We start from the raw sequence: 23,499 nt of genomic DNA on the forward strand, positions 1-23,499 counted from the left end.
GGGCAGCAGGTGGCCGATCGCCCTTGGTTCGGCACCCAGTCACCAGGTGTCTGAAGTCTGCAGTGTTACTCTGCTCTGGCAGCAGTGCTGACTTGAGCTTGCCTGAGTGGTGTTGGGCAAGAGTCAGAGGTTTGTTCTTCCCAGTACTCCTCAGGGGAGTTCTGTTCCAGGAGCTCTTTTGCTAGTGCTAGCAGCTCTTGTAACTCAGTAACAGGCGTTTCTAGCTGTCTTTGTGCAGCCTCTGTTTGGCACCTGTTTGAAAGGTGTACAGGAGGATGTTGTTGTAGACTGCTGTGGGACGTCCTGTGGTGTTTGCTGGGTGAGGCCTTGTGTTTGTTAAAGGCCTTCTGTGTCAGGTCACGCAGTTGTTGGATAGGCATTGTGTGGGGGCAGGCCATAATGCCTAAATGGTGACTTACCATAGGATGGAGGTTTCGGAGGAAAAGGCTCTTGAAGCTGGTGTCCTCCTCCATCCCAGGTTTGTTGCGAGCTCGAGTAAGCTCGTCTGAGTCTGTGGTAGTAAACATAGGGAGTTTCATGCCGACCCTGTTTGGTGTCTAGGGCAGCGATCAGTCCGTTTTTAGACTCTGAGAATTCCCTTATGATGGCTTGTTTCAGCTGCTGGTAGTTAGACTGGATGTTTTCTGGCTGTCGAGCCAGAAAGCGTCGCAACTCTGGGCTGGACGTGATCCAGATCAGATGGAGTCTATCTTGATGGTTCACACTCATCAAAGACTGCAGGTGAAAGTCAATGTCTCGCAGGTAAGCGTGGACGTCGTGGTCTCCTGCAAGCTCTGGTGTAAATGCAGGGATATGTCTGGCCATTCGGTTGAGGTCTTTGAGTGTCAATGCACGTGTCGTTTCAAGATTCATCTGAATCAATTCTTTTCCGTCCGCGGCTGCAGAAGCTTTAAGGAAACTGTCCGATGACGTGTTAAGCAGTGGGGTTTGTCTCCCCCCTTTGTAAATCTGTGCTTGGCTGGGGGAGGTTTCTCTGCTGATTGCAAGTGGGGGAGTGAGATGTCTCTCCTGCTGTGGTTCCTTTTGCAGCAGGTAAGAGTGTCTCAGTTCTCGTTGGACCATGTCAAGTTCATCTTTGGTGTTGTCCAGCTGCTGAGTCAGCACTTTAACTTCAGCTCTGGACACATTCAATTGACCTTCACAGGCCATGATTCTGGCATCTTTGTCCAAGAGTTCAGAATTTGCTGTTTTTAACAGTGAATCTTTGTGAAAGAGTACCTTTTCCAGGTGCTCTCTGGCTGTCTTTTCCAGCTGCTCTTGTTGTTTAGCAGCTGTCAGAGCCGTTTGACGTCTGTGGATTACCTCCTGTGACTCCCTTCTGCCAGGGTCCTTGTGTCTGTCCTGAGCCTCCATCTCTAGCTGGTCTATGCGGTTTTAAGCATGTGTCAGCTCCGTTTGGGACTCAGTGATCTGGCGTTGGAGGTTGTTTACCTCCTGTTTCAAACCTGTGAGGTTGTGGGCCAGGACGATAACCTCAGTCAGATATTTGTGCTCATACCTCTGGTTTGAGTCGTCTGTCATTAGTTCTTTTCCCTCGTTTTCCAGTTGCTTTTTGTTCTGTTGCTGAAGGTCGTCAGCAGCCATGGATAAAAGGGTGTTCCTCAAAACACCTAGCCAGTCCTTTTGGCCTGCCATCTGGGCAGTTAGGCTAAGCATCTGCAACATTTTGGCACACTTCTGGTGAGAGTAAGGGCAAGAGACTAATGCAAGATCAAACAGAATTTGGAGCTAAAGGCAAAGTGAGACAGCAAGGTGTATAATGTACAGCTAGGTTTTGCTAGGTGTGGTTAACAATTGAAATGTGTTCCTGATTATTACTATCTTAGCTGCAAATAGCAGGATGCTCAGATTTGTGTGGATCTGAGTGGCTTTGCTAAAAGAGCGTAAGCCTAGATTTAATAAATGACTTAAGATGTTTCTTTGGGTCAAATTATTTATCAGCACTTACTGATAGCATACAACAGGCTTGATCTTTGAACACATGAAGAGGAGAAAGAAAGAGGAAGAAAAGAGCTTTCCTATTAGATTGTGTCTATTAGTGGTGCTCAAAATTATGCCATAGAAATCGTCTAGATTACTAGTGTAGCTGGCTCATCAAATTTAAGCAACTTGTTGCAAATAAACACAAAATCGAGAAGAAAAGTATGGCTAGTTACTTTTGCAGTTTTATGGGGAAATAAACTACACTAGACCAAGAGGGTTAAATGGGAAAATGAATAGCTGACTTCTATTATTAGTAAAAATAATAAAAAGACTTGAAGAAGTGATTAAATTAGCAGAATAACCTTGTATTGGGAATAATCAATAGCACTTATGATCAACAATTAGATTTGCTTTGGGCATCATTCTATAGTTGGTCACAGCTGTTGCGTGTTCAAGACCACACAATGTGTTTGTCCCTCTATGAAGTTTAGTCAACGTGCCATTGAAAGTTCCCAATAACTATAAAAATTATTCTCTATCTAAACAGTTTACATGTAATTAAGTTTTTAGATTTAATTAACAAAGTAACTGCAAATTAAGCTGAACAGCGTTCAGTAAGGGATGCACCTGAAAGGTGCAGGTGAAGTTAGATGAGAAGAATTAAAGTTAAGGAAAGAGAAAGTGAGAATTCAGAAACCAGAAATGGGGTTAAAGGAAAATGGTTTAGATCACTTCACTCTGCATGCACACAAGCTGTAGATAAAGGCTTCATGTAAATTATGCTAGCAGCTAACTGTTGAAGCTATTAGTTAGCTTAGCCTAAGCTAAGGGGCTGCTAAGTTGGGTTAGCTTAGCCACCTAGGCTGGTTTGTTTACAAAATGGTGTCGGAAGGAAACACATGTGCTATCTGGAGTGAGCACTTCCCGTGACAAGTCGTTGTCATGGGAACCAATGCACTTCAGAGTTTCAGTGAGTGAAACACAGTTTTGATCACCAGGAAGATAAGCCTTTTAGATGCACAGATAAAGTTTAGATGAAGGACATCAATCTAACTATAATTTGTAAGGCCTTTATACTGTGAAAAGGGAGCATCGCCCAAATCTACATTTATATAACACTGTACTGAGATTTCTTCATCAGAAACAGGTTAAGCAATCAATTCTGGTACAGTTTACATGCCGCTGAGCTGAGATTCCTTCATCAAAACAGACTTACACTTTAATACTGAAATTAGGGTTTCTTCGCTAAAATCATATTACTCGTACACTGATACCTTTTGAAAATATGCTTAAATGTGTTAAGACTCTTTCAATTACAGTAGAGATGTCAATTCAAGCCATCACCTCATTCGCATCCAAACAAGCCAGCAACTAGTGAAGCAAATGCCGTTTCGCATGTCGTGTCCTATTTTGACCGGAATTATTCAATGCACACTTTTAGGTTGACAGTGGTTCAAGCTCATAACCTTTGTTTAATCATGCCTGCATTCTCCACCATTATGTAGCGAATCAGCTCTATATTCTTCCACCATTAGGTAGCGAATCAGCTCTATGAAATATTAATAATCAATCATAACTTGTTATAATCAATTATGAATATTTGGATCAGTTAATCAGGTTAACTTGATGTAGCTACATTAACATTACAACCAAATACTCGGTTCATCCCGTGAACACTCAATTTTGGTTATTAATTAATTAATTAATAGAAATGTACATTTCCGGGCAAGGGAAATGTCTTTCTTACTAAGTATTAAGAGCAAGTAGTCAAAATCTATGATTAGTGACTTTAGATATGAGCTTGAGACACAGACAACTTTACATGTGACATGAACAAGACTTTATTAACTAGACTAAACATTTAAACTACTCTAACATACATATACATACATTCATACAGTTTACCAAGGGAAAGAGGGCTGAAGCAGAATACAGGAAGGCAGGAAGTTATAGCATTGTTTGAAGTTCAGCAGATCAACAGCCTGAGCAAACCATCATATTAGTTCTGACACGCCCTTTTAGAAAGGGGTTAAGGATACTTAATGTATCAAATAATGAGACTAAGTTTGATACTTGCATGTCCCATTTGAATTAAACTGTCCTGATGCAATTTGTTGAGGCTCCAGTTGATCTTTGATGATGTTGTCTTGATGAGAGAGAACCAGTGGGAGTCAGAGAATCTTTGGTGAATGGAAAGTCAAGGCCGTAGCCTGGCACACGCTTGGGAGTCCTTGGGGCCTTCTAGTTTGGCATCATTCAGCGAGAGAGTGAGAGAGCACAAGGCTCAGAGAACCAGAAAGCAAGAGATAAGCGACAAGAGAGAGGGCTAAGAGAGCGAAGAAGATAAGAGAGAGCGCTAAGAGGGAGCGAGGAAGTGGGCGCAGCAATTTTATACCCTCAGGAAACAGGTCCCACCTCTCATTGGCTCGACCAATAAGAAGGGTTTGAGTTCTAGGCGGGAATTTGGTTTATTGCTCTTTGTTGTAAAATTGCCCATTGCATGTGCAAGAAAGAAAATAGGAAATATACTTGTAATACTAATATGTTGTTGTTATCGACATATCATGTACACAGTCATTTCAATCTTCAAAATACCAGGTTATAGAGACCAAATATTCCACACATATGATTTTGGTTAACCATAGTATGCAAAGTCTGAAACATTAACCCATTAGTTTGCAAGAAAACATAGATCAAGCACATTTAAGGGAAAATGTGAGATGCACATTAGATACATGTCAATATTTATCACATGGATATATAGGATATATATATAGGATTAACAGGGTTCATTTCTCTTTCTCAGTAAGAGAATGAAGTGAGGGTCAGCACTTCTCTGAACATTCCTTTGGAGGTCGTAAAATTCTCCTTCCATTGGGACAGGAGAATGATTCCTTTGTCAAGGCTCATTTGCATGTTTATGACAGTAAGAGATTTTGGGCTGAATGACTCAAAAGATAGTAAAACATCGCGTAATATCATTCTACAGAGATCTTATATTCGAATTCAGCTCGAACAAATTGTAAGGTTTAATTTGATACCAAGAAAGGTATATTTGGTACCTTTAAAAGTGGGTTTAACATTCTTACACTCAGGCTATTAAATATAAAGCCTCTTATTAGATATAATGAGTTCTCCTACACTACTAAACAATTCTACTAATTTTGATCTACACCAAAATACATAGCACACAGGGATTACAACATATTTCATTAAAACTAAGCCCTTTTAGGCTTTATAAGAAAGACACACATTTTTACGTTGAAAAGTTTCCCCCTTCCTGTCCACACGATAAGCACGTGGTGAGCATGCGGATGTCACATGCGGTTCTCTGTCAATAGTTCATTGTCTCTTTGTCAATACATTTATTGTGCTTGTGGAGACTGGTTGGCGCTATTTCAGTAATTAGGGGAGTTTTTAACAGTAAGTTCTTGTTTGTTCGTGAATCTGTTAAGGCCACTGATCCTCCGCCATACCTTACACTAGCGACGCATCTGAAGTATCTGGTTTTGCAGTGTCAAATACACAGGTGGAGGCACAACCTCGACTAATGCACCCGTGTGGCTCTATAGATGGATACGGCTCAATGGACAGAGCAGCTCATAAAGCTCGAGCTCTTTGTGAGAATCAGTGAGAAGCACAGCGCAAGAACCGGAAAACAGAATTCTACATCACCACCCTTGAATTTACTATAGTAATACTAACTTTTCTTTATGGAGAAATAGATTGATAATTAATATTATCAGAACACTACTTCAGATCTATTTAATTGTCATAGGCTACATTAAGGGAGTGAGGGAATATATTAAGTTTTTGTTACAACTTGTAAATATTTATATTTTGTATTTATTGTTTTTACATATGTTTAAAGTAGGTCTTAAGGGAATGAAGTTAAGAACCACTGTCTTGGTTGGTTTAAGCTTGTTTAGCTGGTCTCCCACCCTGACCTGAAGACAAAACTACCAAACCAGACCAGCCAAATGCTTTCCGGCCAGCTAAGAGCAGCAAAGCACTTTCAGTTGGTTTTAGCGGGATGTACAGTGTTTAAAATCACATTTAAATGTTTGTTCTTTAAAGCCTGTGAGTGTTTAGTGTTTGTTGTGTTTGTGCTCTCTTGCAGCTGGGTGGTTGTGGGATTCTCGGAGTGGGAATTTGGCTCTCCATCACGCAGGGAAACTTTGCCACGCTGTCATCCTCTCTGCCGTCACTGTCTGCTGCCAATCTGCTCATCGCTGTTGGCAGCATCATCATGGTGATTGGCTGTCTGGGTTGTGTGGGTGCAGTCAAAGAGAACCGGCCGTTACTCCTGAGTGTAAGTGCATGATTATTACAATAAAACAAACACACGAAACCCTGCCACTAATGAGCTACTGAACTAGATCTGAGCAAATAAAACATCCGGTTAATGTTTATAGTCATAACAGGGAAGATTTTAATCATTTGCTAGCATTAAATATGTAAGACTTAAATATGTGAGTGCTCTGTCATGAAATATGAATGTAGTATGCAGTTTTAAAATGAGAAGTCTTTTGAAACTACACATTTTACAAATGAGCCAAAGTAAAGTTGGGATGTGATATTAAAAAAAAGTTGGTTTGATATTAATGGTGCATACACTACATTTTCTGTTTATGTCATCTTGGACTGACACTGACACCTATAGGAGCATGGATGCAGCATCATTCAATCACAGTAGTTTTCAGTCACCGATCCCAATGCAGAAATGCACTATATACAGTCAGCCATGATATCAGTGTCCATCAGTGTCCAATGACAGGACGGTTAGTGAGATTCAGCGAGTAATATTTGGCTGATCATGTGATTCTAACTTCCCCATGAGGAGACCCTCTCCATGTAAAATAAAAGCTTTTCTACAGTAATGTTACTGATATGAGTCTACATCTCAAATCCTTATTGAACATGATTTTATACATATATTGCACAATTACAGTTCATTTCATTAGAATTAAGTTCAATGTTATTAATGAGAAGAAATTACAGAGTAGACCTTTAATATCAATTTGAACATCTGCTCTCATCATAACTTAAAAGAGCTGCCACTTAAATCCGAGTGACAGTAATTGGAATTGTGCTGAGTTTGATTGGACACTAGTAGAGATTGAAATGAACATTAGTGGGTGAAACACAGGAGAGGTTATTAGCATCATCTCTCTTCTCCACTGGGGAACCAGTTTGCATGACTGCAGTGATGATTTCCATTCTGTCTGTCCTGAAGATTTCAAACCACATCTCTGCTTTGAATTCAGTGTGAAAGTTACAATTCAATTCAAGTCAAATGACAGATTTTGAGGTATATAATGATTAATACAAAAGGTAAATGGCATAATTTAGTTGATGTTGAAGATTACACATAGTACAACAGGCCTAAAGGCCCCCATTAAAGAAAATGTAACCTATATGACAATTAGGGTACAATTTGTGTGAAAGGAACTGTCAGCTAGAGGGACCCTACAATTATTGGGGTAAAAGAAAAGTGGGTAAGGAAAATAGTTTGTCACAATCAGTGTTGGGTACGTTACTCAAACAAGCAATCCACTTCAAATGACTAATTACTTGTATAAAATTCTAATCAGATTACTTTGCTGATTACTTCATTGTAGAAATCACATTACTAATTACTTTTCAGTTACATTCTTAAACACTTTTCACAAAAAAGGTTTTGTTTTTGTTCAACCAATTCAAAATCCATATTTCCTCCCTGTTCATCATCGTACACTCAACATTACCGGTTTATCCCTTACAATGACTTGAATAGGGGGCGCATGCCCTTCAGCTGTCACAGAAACGCAAACAGACCTACATATGTCATTTTATATTCTACATAATACTGTTTTAGAAATGTGTAACCCAAGTAATGTACTTTAAAGTAATTAACATATTTTAGTCTGTAACTGTAATCTGATTACTATAATTAATATGTAATGTGTAACATTTCTTACTGGACTAAAATGAGTTACTAATGACTTTTTAATCATATTACTCCCAACACATGCAAGTAGATGTAGAAAGATATTTTTTAAGTAAACCCTTGTTCAAAATAACAATTGTTAATTTACTGTTTATATCTAACAGCTGTAATTAAAGGTATAATTTATTTACTATTTAAACTTTAAATATTATCGCATTATTTATTAATATTAAAGCAATGAGAATCAGAATCAGAAAAAAACTTTATTGCTAAGTATGTTTTTTACGCGTACAAGGAATTTGTTTTGGTGTTGTAGGTGCGTGTCACACAATCTCTAAATATAGAAACAAGTATTAAAATATAAGCAATATAAATATAAATATGTCCACACAGTATCAATTCAAAGTAAGTATAAAATAAAAGAGAGAAGAGTAGTACAGTGGCATGTGGAGGCAGAGGTGGAGTGTGGAGAGTGTCAGGGTGGGTACCGGGCCTTGTTGATAAGGCAAGTGGCGGATGGGAAGAAACTGTTCTTGTGGCGTGAGGTTTTTGTCCTGATGGACCTCAGCCTTCTGCCAGAGGGGAGTGATTCAAAGAGATTGTGGCCAGGGTGGGAGAGATCAGCCACAATCTTTCCAGCATGCTTCAGGGTCCTGGAGGACCTTGTCCTTGAGAACAAGTTTGTTGTTTTTTTTCGCACTACGATAATGAGTATTTGGGGAAAATGTGTTTTAATTGTCAAAATGTCAAAAAGTACAAATGTAAAAAGTCTAAATGGCCCTAAAAATAGATTTCAATTACTTTAAGCAAAATATAACTTGTTTTGAAATATTTTTATTTTGGGGTGAATTATGCAGCAGAGATTCACCCAGTGAAAATGAGTGTGCTTCTCCTACCCCATCATTAAAAAAATGCACACACATTATGGTTTCCAACAGAATGTCCTGATGTGCAGTAAACCAACAGAGATTTCAGAACCTCAGAAAAACAGCTGACACAAAATACAGAAAGTGTACAATGTGCTTTGCTATTCCAAGGCCAGGGTTTGGGAGTAACGGACTACATGTAACAGGATTATGTATTTAAAATACAAAATATAAGTAAGTGTATTCCACTACAGAAAAATTATTTGGATTACTGAAGAGATTAATTTGCATTTTATTGTCATTTGTTTCATTTAATATTTAGTCCTTTCAGATGGAAAACATTTATACACATAAATAATGTGATTCAAAAGTGCATTTGAACAGTGGTGAAACACTTTCTTATGATGTGTTACATTCATACGAGCAGACAGAGAAGTACGTTTGAGGTAAGTTTGGAGCAGAAGAAATAGAAATAAACCTTGTGTAAATTATCAGCTTTATAATATTTCTAGCCATTTTACATGCACATGTTACCAGACATGATCATATTTTTTATCAAGAAAATTCACTTTGGATCATCATTTCTTTTTTCTTGTAAGACCTTTTATATTAGGGCAAAAATCATAATCATGATAAAAAATATTTTTTTTGTTTTCTTGTAAAAAAAATCTATAAATCCTTGAAACAAGATCAGTTTGATTAATCTTGTTTTAGAAACAACACTGCATAAGATATTTTGGTTTTTCGGAGAATGTATTTTTAACATATGTATTTAGTCTTACTGTACTGGCAGAGTTTTTAGAGTCAAAACAAGTGAAAAAATCGACCAGTGCTGAAGAAGTATTTAGGAACCTTTAGCAATCTAACAGAATACGTTACAAATTACATTTTACAGCATGTATTCTGTAATCTGTAGTGGAATAAATTTCAAAAGTGACCCTCCCAACCCTGTCCAAGGCCAGTGGACAAAGATATTACGTGTGAGGAGCTGAACTAAGTGAATAGACTCATGATTTCTCATATTGTAAGAAGACAATGACAAAGTACACACTGCTGAATGATTTCAAGAGTTTTATCTGCTGTAGCACACACACAGGTTAAACTTACTCCCTCTCTCCTCCGGCGGTCTGGACTGCCGTTTTATCCCTCTTTCACTGCAACACAAAACATTCCTTACCGTAATTCCTCTCCTGACCTCGCTCTCCACAAACGTCGCTCAGCCACGCCAACATTACCGGATAACCCCATCGCCCAACTCAATGGACCATCTCAAACTTAAAAGGCTAGACAGCCAGATACCAATGGGTGATCCACGCGTTGGCATCCTTCATGCGATGGAGCCACTGAAGCGGGGCATGTTCCAAACAGAGGGTGAAAGCATGCCCCAAAAGATAGTACCAGAGTGTGAGGACCGCCCACTTGATGGCCAAACACTCCTTCTCCATCGTGGTGTGCCTAGTCTCCCTCAGTGAGAGTTTGTGACAAATGTACAGCATGGGGCGCTCCTCCCCCTCCACTATATGTAACATTACCACTCCCAACCCCCTGTCCGATGCATCCATCTGCTAAATAATTGGGAGAGTGAAGTCAGGAGAGTGCTATAACAGCCCACCCCAATGTGTAGCTTTCACCCACGTGAACTCCTGCTGATATGGCTCCGTCCACTGGACAGGATGTAATACCCCATTTTTAGTAAGATCCGTTAGCAGGCTGGTGACGGCCAAATAATTAGGCACAAACCTGCGATAATAGTCAGCCAGCCCCTGGAACTGTCTCACCTTCTTTTTGGTCTTAGGTCTCAGGCAGGTTGCACTTGCTGCTGTTTTATCACTTTGGGGCCACAGCTGCTTGTTTCCCAAGTGGAAGCCCAGATACTGTACTTCCACCTTCCAAATGCACACTTATTTGGGTTTGCCGTGAGTCTCGCCTGTCTCAACGATCTCAGGACAGCTGCAGGTGCTGCTGCCAATCATTACTCTGAATAAAAAAAAAAAATGACTGCCGAGGACTGAATCATTTCCATTTATGCATTTGGCAGACGCTTTTATCCAAAGCGACTTACAGTGCACTTATTACAGGGACAATCCCCCCAGAGCAACCTGGAGTTAAGTGTCTTGCTCAAGGACACAATGGTGGTGGCTGTGGGGATCGAACCAGCTACCTTCTGATTACCAGTCAGTGCTTTATCCCACTACGCCACCGCCACTCTATATGTCAGGGCCCTGAACAAACCAAATGGAAGTGTCATGCAATAGTGTAATCTGAACGGTGTGGAAAATGCCATCTTTTCATGGGACATGGGAGTTAAGGGGATCTGCCAATATCCATTTCTTAAATCCAATGTTGAATAAAAGCAAGCCGCACCCTTGATTGAGCAGCTCATCAACTGAGGCATCGGTTACGAATTAAATTTAGACACCGCATTGACTTTTCTATAATCCACACATAACCAGACCGCACTGTCGCTCTTCGAAACCAAAACCACCAGGTTTGCCCAGTCATTTTGGGATTCCTTCCATATCCAGCATGGCCTTATTTTCTTCCCGAACCACTTTTTTTGTGCTCGGGTAATCGGTAGGGACGACTATGTACCACTACCCCTGGGGTCATTTTGATATGGTGCTCAATGAGGTTCATACGACTGGGAAGAGGCGAAAACATGTCTGAGATTTCTCCTTGCAATCTGGATGGTGAGAGGTGGTCTCCATAAGACTTGATCGGTAACTTTTAAGTTAACCTCCGGTCCAAGCTCCTCCCTCTCCAGAACCACCTTTGCAAAATTATGGGATGACCGCCTCTATCCATGGTTTCCACAGTCAATGTCCATACAATAATTAAAATGGGGAGAAACCCATGGATGCTTGCTCGGCCTCTCATACTCCATAGAATAGGGGCTCGGGCCACTTGTCCCAATTTTGAGCGTACGAATCATATTCTTTAGGGTCGGATTTAATCCGTTTGGGGGTGGTAAACGCTGGTCCGAATCAATTTAATCCCCAATAATTCATACAGTTCACATAGTATACTTGACATAAACTTCAGGAGATTATTCTGAAGAGCGCCTCTGCAATACTTCATGCTGAAATGTTGCGCAGAAGCACTGCTTCTGGATATCGCGTTGCATATTCCACCAGAACCAATACAAAGCGATGTCTGAATGGCCCGATGAGATCCATACAACTTCTTTCGAAGGGGACCTCGATTAATTGAAGGAGGCGCAATGGTACTCTTGGGGTGGCGGTGGATTCACCAGCTGACATTCACGGAATGCCGCACACCACCTACGAACATCCCCGCGAATGCCCAGCCAGTAGAAACAGGCCATTAGATGATTGAGTGTGTTTTCCTGCCCTAAGTGACCTGCCATCGGATATTAATGCCCTGTGTCACTCAATACAACCGATCCTTGATAATTGAAAAGTATGGATGTGCGAGTGCAATGTCTGGCTGGAAGCATTGACCATCAATCACTTTCACTTGGTCAAAGGGTCAAGTCAAGTCAAGACAATTTTATTTTTATAGCACCTTTCACAACACACATCGTTTCAAAGTAGCTTTACAGAAGATCAGGCATTAACAGACGATAAAACTGTAATGTCTATAATGTCGATGAATCATCATTGTGTAATTAGATAAAATACGATCATTACTCATGTTGAAAAATAAGTAATTAAATAATTGTATTAATAACCCCAGTGAGCAAGCTTAAAGCGACTGCGGCAAGGAACACAAAACTCCATAAGGGTCTTGTCTCACATCTGCTCCAGAGGGAAATCCCCTACAGGCAATCCTCTAAGGGCTGGGAAAGCAGAGACTTCCCCCTCCCATACGTCATCCTGATGTGGAACTGACATAGACAGCCCCGGCTCCGCCTCCCCAGCAAGCCAACTGCAAATCACACACGAGACACTTTGTTACAGGACCCATTCACACAAATTCCCCTGAATGAAGTGGTAAATGCCGGCCAATTCGTACCTAAGATTAGTGGATGGGTGAGGCAGGAACTGACCGCAGCCTCGACAATATTTTTGTCCCCGAAATTGGATAATGACCGGCACTAAAAGGTAATTCTGTATATTCCCATGCACACACCTGCTGACTCATATCAAAGCCTCAGATTGAACCAAGCTTTGGTGAATGGAGGTTTGATTACAACCTGAATCTACCAAGGCTTGGTATGTACCCCCTTAATACAAACAGGTATCCAGTACACACCTGCTCGATCGGTGGCAGCCTGTGGCGTATCGGGGATCCGGACCAATGTCTCCACCTCCATCGTGGGGCATCGGTCCTGGAAGTGCCCAGGTTCCCAGCAGCTCCAGCAGACAAGCCCAGAATTCACGGTCACATGATTTACACGAGGTTTAGGAAAGACCAGCAGGTTGAACGGCCCATGGGACCAGGGAACCAGGGAGCTGGTTTTGGGGTAGGAATTCCCAGTTTCCGGGGAATATGAACAGGGTGAGGGGAGGGCGAGGAGGATTGAGAGAGAGAGAGGAGAAGAGGGCTCACCGGCCCTGGATACACCGCAATGTGGGCCTCATCCAGTGATGCCAGTCAGTGGCACTGGATCCACGCCGCTGTCGCTTTCAGTAGCCGGTTTATGAACTGTTCCAGTACAACCAGATCCTCCTTTTCAACGCAATCTTCAGCTAGCAGCCACCTTTGGCAGGTGTCATGGAGCTGTCAAGCGAATGCGAATGGGGGGCCAAGCTTGCAGAGTGTCAGCAAGTGGAAGTGTTGGTGATGTTGCGCTAGGTTGGTGATGACCTGTTGCATAATGGCTTTCTTCAGGTCTTTGTACACAGGAGCTCAGACGCAGGGAGTTGTTGCTCCACGAGTTGGGCTTCCCCGGACAACGCGGCATTAGACAGGCCACCCACTGAGTGGACACTTCCATGCTCCAGCCAACCGCTCGAAGATCTCAAGGAGTGCCTCTGGGTCGTCCTGAGCTCCCATCTTAAACAGTGTGATGTGCAGCACGGCTATAGCACCTGACAGTCATAATGCTTGAGCTTGGAAGAGTGCCTGGAACGGCTGTTCCTATTCCAAACATAGCTCAAACAGAGCCTGATGTTGGGTTTGGTAGATGCCGGCGAGTGTCTTGATTACTTCGGCCAGTAGCGATGACTCCATGACAGGGTTTTCTTCCTCCTCGACACCACTGTGACAGATCTCTGACTTTCTTGCTCAGTTGGAAAGGAGGAAGCGGGAGCTGGCTTAAACACTAACGAAATCTTTATTCACTCTGAACAATTAAACTCTTTTTGGGCTTTTCAGCTGTTGCACACACACAGGTTCAGATCTCTCTCTCGCTCTCTCTCGCTCTCCGGTGATCTGGACTGCCCTTTTAACCCTCTCCAGCTCTCATTGTAACACCAAACAGCTGTTAGAGATAATTTTGCACAGGTGTCAATCCTTACCATTCTTACTCAACCAGCCTCGCTCTCCACAGGCATCACTTGGCCACACACACATCACTACAAAGAGCTTTGCTCCTGGAGAAGAAAAGCCTTGACTGCTCATATTAAAAAATGTAAATACTGTTCAGAGTTTGGAGGCCAGTGATGGTGTTGCATAATATACATTAAGCTTGGTCTTACATAAATGGAAAAATATGCATAATTGAAAGATTATATATTTGAAATAAGTTTTTATTCAAAATTTCCCTTCTAATGCTATACCATATTTATGGATATTCGAAAATACATTTTTGTAATCATAATAAAACATATGGGTGCTAGGAATTTTGTAATATTTGGACAACTGTGAGGGTTCACAAATTATATGTGTGAATATAATAAAGAACGCTTATTGCAATGGATATGCATCAAACACTACTCAATACTCAAGACTAATGGAAGAAATTCAAAAGGCAGAATAACACTGGTTCTTTTCCAAAACCTAATGAGCTGCCTTGCTGTCTGCTGTTTAGATAGGCAGCATCCAAAATAAAATAGAATAAATAGAAGTTACTGAATTTAGGAACACTCTGCATAGGCAGCAACTCCACGGGTGACATGCATGAGAGACTCGTCTAGCGAATGATCACTAAGCTAACAATGTGATTCTAATAAGCATGAAAATGCATAGCACACACAGTTATTGGGCAATATTTGTAAAATAGGGAAAACATTTTTATACAATTATGGGCCCAGCATCAAAGGTGTGTAGGCACCTATTGTTTATGTTTGTGTCCTTCTTATTATTCTGCCATTTCTGACTGGGAGTCTATGCAATCAATAAACGACTAACCTCGCACACCTGAGAAGCAATCGATAGGTGCGCAGAACACAATCTTCAGCAAAGTCAACAAAACGGAAAGCTTCTCAAGAAGACGGTAATCAACATTTCTTCCAAAGTACTGTCTGATGATTAAATCAGAGTTTTGTCTAAATGTTTCAGGAAAATGTAATTACGACATTGTTTCCCAATCAACTTTTAGACCTAAAAGTAAATTTTTTTCCAAATGTTTCTAACCATTCGATTAAAACTTTTTGTTGTTGTAACGAATAGAGGCAGTGAAGGCAGACGAGGAGAGCAGATCTATATGCAGCTTAACTTTGTTTTAATAAAGTAAATAAATAAACACAAGCTGCATATAGATCCGCTCTCCTCGTCTGCCTTCGCTGCCTCATTCGTTACAGTTGTATGGTTAAAGAAGACGTCATGAAAACGTGAATTTTCCTTACAATTATCGACTAGTGAGAAAAAATCTTTAATTGAACTGTCGAATGATGCCAATAGAATTATTAAACCTGCGGAAAAGGAAGGGGCCATTGTGGTTGAAGACACGGAAAAATACAGACAAGAGGTTCTCTCACAATTAAAAAATATCAGGTTTTACAAAAAAACATCTGAATGGCCCTACCAATACTTATCAATCTGAGGTATTTTAATTTTTAAATAATCCTAAAACCCAAGGATGTATATCTTTGACTGAGTTTGATTTCTTATATTGCAAGCATCCTATCAGGCCTGTTTTTTATACTCTACCACGGATTCACAAAAAACGTATTGATCCTCCAGGTCATCTAATTGTGGCTCAAACTAATGCTCTTCCCTTATCTCAATATATAGATTTTTTTATTAAATCTTTTGTTCAATCGTTACCAGCATATATTAAAGTTTTGACGGATTTCGTGAATAAAATATCAGATGTACAAGGTTTATCCGAGACAACTTTGTTGCTTACTTTAGACATAACTAGTTTATATCCAAATATCTCTTACGAGGGGGAACTTCATGCACTAAATCGTTATCTTTGTGGCCGAGGAGACGTGATTCCACCTTCAGAATATTTAATAGATATGACTTTGCATGTTTTGAAATATAATTATTTTAGTTTTGATGATGATTTTTTAATGTACAATTGAGTGGGACCGCAATGGGATAGATTTTTGAATTATGCTCATTTGTTTGTGTGATTTTTTGAGCATTGTTATGTGTTTAACAGCAATGTTAATCCTTTCCTTTCATGCATCTTAAAATGGTATAGATACATTGATGATGTATTTTTGAAGGGGATCTTAACAAAGTTCATGATTTTGTAAAACTTCCAATTGGTTTTGTGGAGAATATAAAGTTTAATTTGGAAGTGAGCTCGATATGTGTTCAGAAAACGAAGGGAGTCTAATTACTACTTTATTTCCAAAAGATACTGATCGAAATACTCTTCTGCTTGCTTCCAGTTTTCACCCTACTCCTTTAAAAGAGTCTTCCTAAAAGTCAGTTTTATAGATTGAGGAAGATATGTCACTATGATTCGGATTTTATTGATAAGAAAAATACATTTCTTCAAAGGGGTTATCCACCTGATTGGACTGAAGAACCATTTAGGTCAGCTCTTCGTAAAGAACACTCTGATTTATTGAAAACAAATCAAAAGAAAGCAAAAGGATTTTCATTTGTTTTTACTATGACATATTCACCTACATCTTATCGTGTGAGATCCATTTTCAAAAAACATTGGCATTTGCTAACCTTTGATCAAGAGCTAAATGCTTCATTCCAGCATCCTCCTCTTATAGAGTTTAAATGGGCTAAAAACTTAAAATATTGTTTAGTCCATGGCCAATTCTGCAGTAAGGTTTCCGCACCATCTTAGAGACTGTTTAGTCTGATCCCAAATGGGAACTATTGATGAGGTAATTGTGCACAGTGTAACAATACTTTTACATCATCCTTTTTTGTCATCCGTGAACTGGAAAAACTTATTCAATAAACTCTATTACTTGTTCCTCTACCCATGTAGTGTTTTTGCCCTTGTGGCCTTGGATACATGGGGAAAACGTCAAATGCTGTTAAAACAACAAATCAGTGAACATAAGAGTTCGATCAGGAGAAAAGATCTAAATTATCCTGTCACAGCTCATTTTGTTGAGTTTAATCATGATGTCTCCTCTTTGCGTTTTTGTGGCTTAGAGAGTGTTATGATGCCACCAAGAGGAGGCAACATTGAACTGATTAATGCCTTGTTTAATGTGATGCTGTCAATATACTGTGTAGTTTTTTCCATGTATATGTAGGTGTGTATATGCATATATGGGTATGTATGTATATGTATATGCGTATATATATGTATATGGAACATAAATGAAAGAAAAGGATCTGTATGTAATGGTGAAGGTTACCTTTATAGGTATAATTTATTATATGAATTTGAGCTGCTGTATATGTGATGTTTTTCTCTGTTCTGTATTTATAGTTGTTTACTAGATGTTCGCTTTTTTTATTGATTGTCATTGGTTGTGATGTCATGGTCATCAGCTGTGTTGGTTGGTCATGACATATTTAAAATTTAGTAATGTTGCACTGTTTGTAAATGCCTGATGAAGGTCGAGTGACCGAAACGTTGCTTAATAAAATTTGATACTTTTTTACAAGCCGGGATAGTGACTGGGAGTCTATGAAAGTCCGTAGAACCATATGGCAAAAAACTAATTAATTTGGCACACTGGTAGAGAGTCCTAGTGGCAAATCTGGAGTCTCTACCTCAAACCCTCTAGCACCACCCACAGTTCAAAGTTGCACTTATGTTTATGCTAAAATTAGCACTTATGTAAACACAAAAACCTAAGATGGAAATCCTAAACTAAATGGTGGAGCTATATGCTAGTGTATGTGTGTGTGTGTGTGTGTGTCTCGAGTCGGTAACCAAGACACAAAAAGGCGGACTAAACTGCTCGTGAGGAACTAGTCAAAATGGAGGGCTAGGCCGGAAAGGGCGGAGCCAACGATTATGTGAAGGTGTAGGGAAAACAAGATGGCTGGATCAGATCCAGCACAACAGAGCTAATACCACGTGCGGGCATGAGCAGACACACAAAGGAACTGAACGAAACAGGCGGGAGAATTAGAAAAACACCAGCCTGATTCACACATAAACCGCGGTGCTGCTCACTGCGTGAATCTCAATGTGTGTTTGTGAGAGAGAGGGAGCGAGAGAGAGCGAACAAACAGGGGTTCATGCAGTTTAACAGAGGAGACACGCTGGTAACAGCGCGATTGAATCGTTGATTCAGATCACTCAATAAATTAACATTTCCCCAAAAATGACAATCTCATAACTCCAAACAGCAATCAGCGATCGCAGTTAACATACAAATGAAAACAAAACATCAAACATTCAGCAATCAAATATATATGATTTAGGTTTATAAGAAAAGTCACAGTTTCTAAACTAAATCTGCCCAGATAACAAGCCTTACTTGTGAAATCCTGTGTGATTTCAGCAGGGTTGTCTGTTGGATTCCTGTTGCATTGAGCGGTCAGGAGAAATAATCTGGATTCGGTCCTTGGTCTCATGCTCGTCAGCGATGACGCGTCTCTGCGTTGGTTCTCAGGTCCGTGATCGCGAGAAACGCGAGAGGTAGTCAACGTTGTGGGAAAACGATTGAGAAGGGAGGCTGGTCGCCTTTTCCATTTTCTATATAAATTCACTGTTGTTTCACAGTGAAGATGAAATGAACCGGTTGTACGCTACACGACTGGAACAAAGCCAAGTTAATCTTACTCTACCGTGGCCAGATGGTGAGGTTTAGAAAAACGTGGTCTTTCTTTGTCCAGAAGGAGGGAAGTGACTCTTTAGAGCACAGTGAAGCTGTAGGTGTAACACTCAGGCTGGATGCAGAGAAAGAGCGTCTCAAATGAGCGAGCTAGTTTTGTTAAGAAGATGACATCATCGGTCATCGGCCACTTTTGACCAATGACGTCTGAGATTGAGTCCATGGGCGGGACTTCCATCCGGTTGCGATGCATTCTGGGAAATGGAGTTCAATGTCTCACCTTTGATCATGGAACAAAGGGCCATGCTGTCTCTGCTGCCATTTTCAGTGGGGCAAGGCCCTACAGATATGTTAAGATGCTGTGACATGACCTGTTGAAAGCTGATTAATATGTCCCTAAATATACATGTTATGCACCAGTATTAGCTGTTTACTGTACGTTTTGGTTCCAATAGAGTTGGCAGTCCGATTAATTCCCATTATGTGGAAACAACCTTGCCACTCGGGCTCGTGGTTTATGTGTCATTGGTGTGATGGTGGTAGTGCTTTCGGACACACAATCCAAGTTGAAGAGAACAAAAAGCCTTCAGATAGCGTGTCACACTGCAGTTTCACATAAGCCATACTGTGGATTATCTCTGCTGATGGGACCGAGCCGTGGATAAGACGAACACTTACAGAGCACCAAAGCAGTAGTGCCTCACTAATATAGAGACTGTCTACTCATTTGTGAACTGCCATAAAAACCTTTTGTATACATTGTTATGGGATACTTAGACTTGGCCTTGGTGGCTGGTGTGCAGTGAGAGAAAAAGTGTAGGCTTTTCCCTACAGATGCTTTATCTACGATGATGACAATACTCCAGCGGTGCAACGACATACAGTACATGCCAGCAGAAAGTCAGTATGCTTGAACTGATGTTTGGACTTTGCAAAGACTCTCTTATTACACATCTAGTTGAGCACATTGGGGAAGACGAGGAGCTCACATGGCTTCACCTCATACATAAACTAGCTACTAAAGCTGGTGAAACAACGATAAAGCACCGAATTACAGTCACACACTCTGGTGTCCATTAAGCCAGAGATATCTCAGAACTCATTGCTAGATGAGTTGCAGGCTTCACAGGATGTGAGAGCTATGAGCTGTCTCTGAGTTTCCTAGACAAAGACAGACTCCAGTGGCAAAAGCTAGAAGATTGTGCCTGTTGTGCATTGAGGCTCACAGCACATACAATCACTTTTTCAGTAATTGCCCCTTTTGACGCTACAGGACAAAGGCCCGGCAAGTGTTAGGCGCTTATGGCTGTACGTGTAGTGAGTCAGAGAGAGTTTGACAAGGTGTGTTAACTGATAGCAAGCCATGCTAGTGTAGCAGCGGCCGTAAATAGAATTAGACTACGCCACCCCGAGGTCTAACCCGGGGAACTGTAAGTAACCACCAAGGCTTCTATAGCATTAGGCAGTTAGGTTCGCACACTGAGCAAGCAGAGAAATTGTTCCGTATGAAAAGAAAATACAATTTTATTAATCAATTTCACAAAAAGCTGACGTCAGCATATTTTTAAAACACTGCAAACTGGATAAGTGCCAATACCACATCACATTATATATCTACACTCACAGCACTCCAATGAAGATCAAACAATTAGTCAATAAAACACAATAATAAATAACACACCAGGAGGTGTGACTCAGTGTCCTGACATAAAATCTATTTCACACACGCACACTCACAATACCGGGCTTGAGGCTTACTGATGGGCGTCCAGCGACTCGGGCATGAGCATCCCAATAATCAACCCCAAACGCACGTGCACAACCACACTATCAGCACAGCAACGGTCACACTGTGGAGGTACTCACACACACACCAAAGAAGGCCCACCACCTCGAGCACGCCGTCCCCACCATCAGCACTCAGCTCCTCAACATGTAACAAGGACAGAATAAACAAAATTAACTACAGGTCATAATTTCACAACATAAACCAGACTAACAACAATAACAACATGCAGAACAAATAACTTTACCAACAACAACAGCACGAATAAAGTAAACAACAACAAAGAAAATGAAATAAAGTTGTAAAACAGTAATGCTAAGAAATCAAATCAACAAACAAAGAAAATGAAATAACCTTGCACAACGACAATAATGCTGGTAAATGAAATAAACAAAAAGGGAAATGCAATAACTTTACAAAATAACAATAATGCTGGTAAATGAAATAAACAAAAAAAGGAAATGAAATAACCTTACAAAATAACAATAATGCTGGTAAATGAAATAAACAAAACGGGAAATGAAATAACCTTACAAAATAACAATAATGCTGGTAAATGAAATAAAGAAAAAGGGAGATGAAATAACTTTTAGAACACAAAGACACACGACCCACTCGACGGATCACAATATGAATCACGTAACAAACACACTCATCCGTGGATAACACAAATCTGAGGGCAGATACTCAATCAGCCACACAAGTGGCCTACGATGCAGTTGGGAAAAAGTAGCTCAGTCCATTAACTTGGACTCGGCGAAAACCAGTTCAGCACATAAGAAAAACGTGCATTAAGAGCATTTAAGCAAAGCAGCAGTTGCCCCAAGGCAGGCCGCGAACGCTTCCCTGCTATGGTAGCTATCCCTAAAACACACAATAATAGTTGTATTAAGCTACCACCCAACTAAGGCAAAATCACAGGTCCGAATGGAGAAAACTTACCTGAGCAACAGCGCGCTGACACCCGAATCTCGCAGGCAATGCGCCGTGTGGGAGTCGACAAACGTAACACGTTATTCCGTTCAATCCGATGAAACATGGGGTAGCCGAAACACAGCAAGGAATTCTATGAAAAATCGGAATCCCACATAAACCACAAGCTAACTAGCAACAGTTCAACATTTGCGATAGACCTCTACATACCTGCGACACCACCAAAACTGGGTGAACCCAAACAACACGAGCCTCCAGCGTCACACACTGCCCCAGAAGGTACGTTCGAGCTATAACATCCTCCTCCTGACATGATTGGCCACCAAGAACACACAAGCCAATCGCGAACCAGATAGGAAAGATAAAAGCCAATGTAATCAGACGGGGGGGAGGAGGGACTGGATTCAATCACAGTCCATCCTGCCACACTAGCAAGCATGCATATGCAAGCCATCTCCCCCTTTTCTCCCAATTTGGAATGTCCAATTCCAAAGTCCTCGTGATGGCGTAGTGACTCTCCTCAATCTGGGTGGTGGAGGACGAATCTCAGCTGCCTCCATGTCTGAGACCATCAACCCGTACATCTTATCATGTGGCTCATTGAGCTCGTTACTACGGAGACATAGCGTGTGCGGAGGCCTACACCATCCACCGCGGCATCTACGCACAACTCATCACGCACCCCACCGAAAGCGAACCACATAGCAATCATGAGGAGGTTACCCCTGCTGTGGTTTCTGCCCAATTTGTGAAAAATCACTCTGAAATACTTGGAGTTTTTGATGCCAGAAAATATACTTTATTATCAGAGATAACAAGCCGAGTTGCCCCCGCAGAAACAACTGATGTGTCTTGAGATTGCACTCGCTTACATAGGTCTAACAAGGCGTGGCTAAAACCTTCCATCTATTTTGTTCTGTGTCTTCAGTCTGTTATTTTTAAGAAGGGAACATCTGGAACCTCTTTAAGGGGCCTACCATATATGAGTACCATATGTGATCACGCATTGCATTCTGAGAGGCCTAATTTTCACAGGCCTCTATACTCACTCACACACACACACAGTAAAATACATACTTGACCATCAGAAATAATTGTAGAATAAAATGGCTATGTTTACACTTGATTAATTTATATTTAACTTGATAAAAATGTTCCACATCCCATGTGACTCTACCCTCCCTAGCAACTGAGCCAATTTTGTTGCTGAGGAGACCTGGCTGGAGTCACTCAGCATGCCCTGGGATTCAAACTCACGAATTCCAAGAGTGGTAGCCAGCGTTTTTACCAATGAGCTACCCAGGTCCTCCGAAGTTGTCTTTTTCTAACATTTAAGCATGGTTGCCCATTCAGGCAGAGTGTGTATCTCTTAGAAGGACATGCTCATATCAATACATATAAGGTCAGACCACCTGTGTTCTCGCCAGCTTATAGTCATGGCCAACCACTACTTCTTGGCATGGACGTAGCTATCAAATGCATTACAAAGGGGTGCCATCAGTATGTTGCTTTGGAAAAAGCCCCCACATTTATGACCATTAGGTCTGATTTTGCTGCTGATGTGTTGAAACACAAACGTCAGCTCATCCAAGAATGTGTAGCATCATTCACTGCAGCCTTGTTGATTGATGATGAACATGGTGAAACTTTGCAAGATGGCCTTATACGCCTGTGTATTGGCATACACCCACTCAATTGTCCTTTTGCTGTAGTCAGAACTAACCCGGCTCCAGGATCTTCTGCATTAAGATGTGATGAGATGGTCTCTAAATACAGGATAGCTGTTGAAGTTGTCAATGCTAAGAATGTTAACAAGAATCCTGTTGCTGATAAGGCAATTTAGGAGCATCAAGGAGAGATCTTGCAGCTCGAGCCAGACTTCAGAATCAGAATCAGAAATCAGAATCAGAATCAGAAAAAGCTTTATTGCCAAGTACGTTTTTTACGCATACAAGGAATTTGTTGTGGTGTTGTAGGTGCGTTCACACAGTCTCTAAATATATGAACAAGAATAAAATTAAAGCAATATAAATA

General features: G+C 40.8%; 1 protein-coding gene across 3 annotated transcripts in view; it reads left to right on the top strand.

The window, feature by feature from the left end:
• Positions 1 to 23,499, top strand: part of tspan4a (tetraspanin 4a) — a 151,060-nt gene that overhangs the window by 88,119 nt on the left and 39,442 nt on the right. For all 3 annotated transcript variants that reach the window (XM_052097402.1, XM_052097400.1, XM_052097401.1), the window contains one exon: positions 6,065 to 6,256. In XM_052097402.1, the coding sequence (XP_051953362.1) occupies positions 6,065 to 6,256 (192 nt within the window). The remainder of the gene's footprint in view (positions 1 to 6,064; positions 6,257 to 23,499) is intronic.

Source organism: Xyrauchen texanus, chromosome 29 (genome assembly GCF_025860055.1).
Source record: "Xyrauchen texanus isolate HMW12.3.18 chromosome 29, RBS_HiC_50CHRs, whole genome shotgun sequence".
Lineage (NCBI taxonomy): Eukaryota > Metazoa > Chordata > Actinopteri > Cypriniformes > Catostomidae > Xyrauchen > Xyrauchen texanus.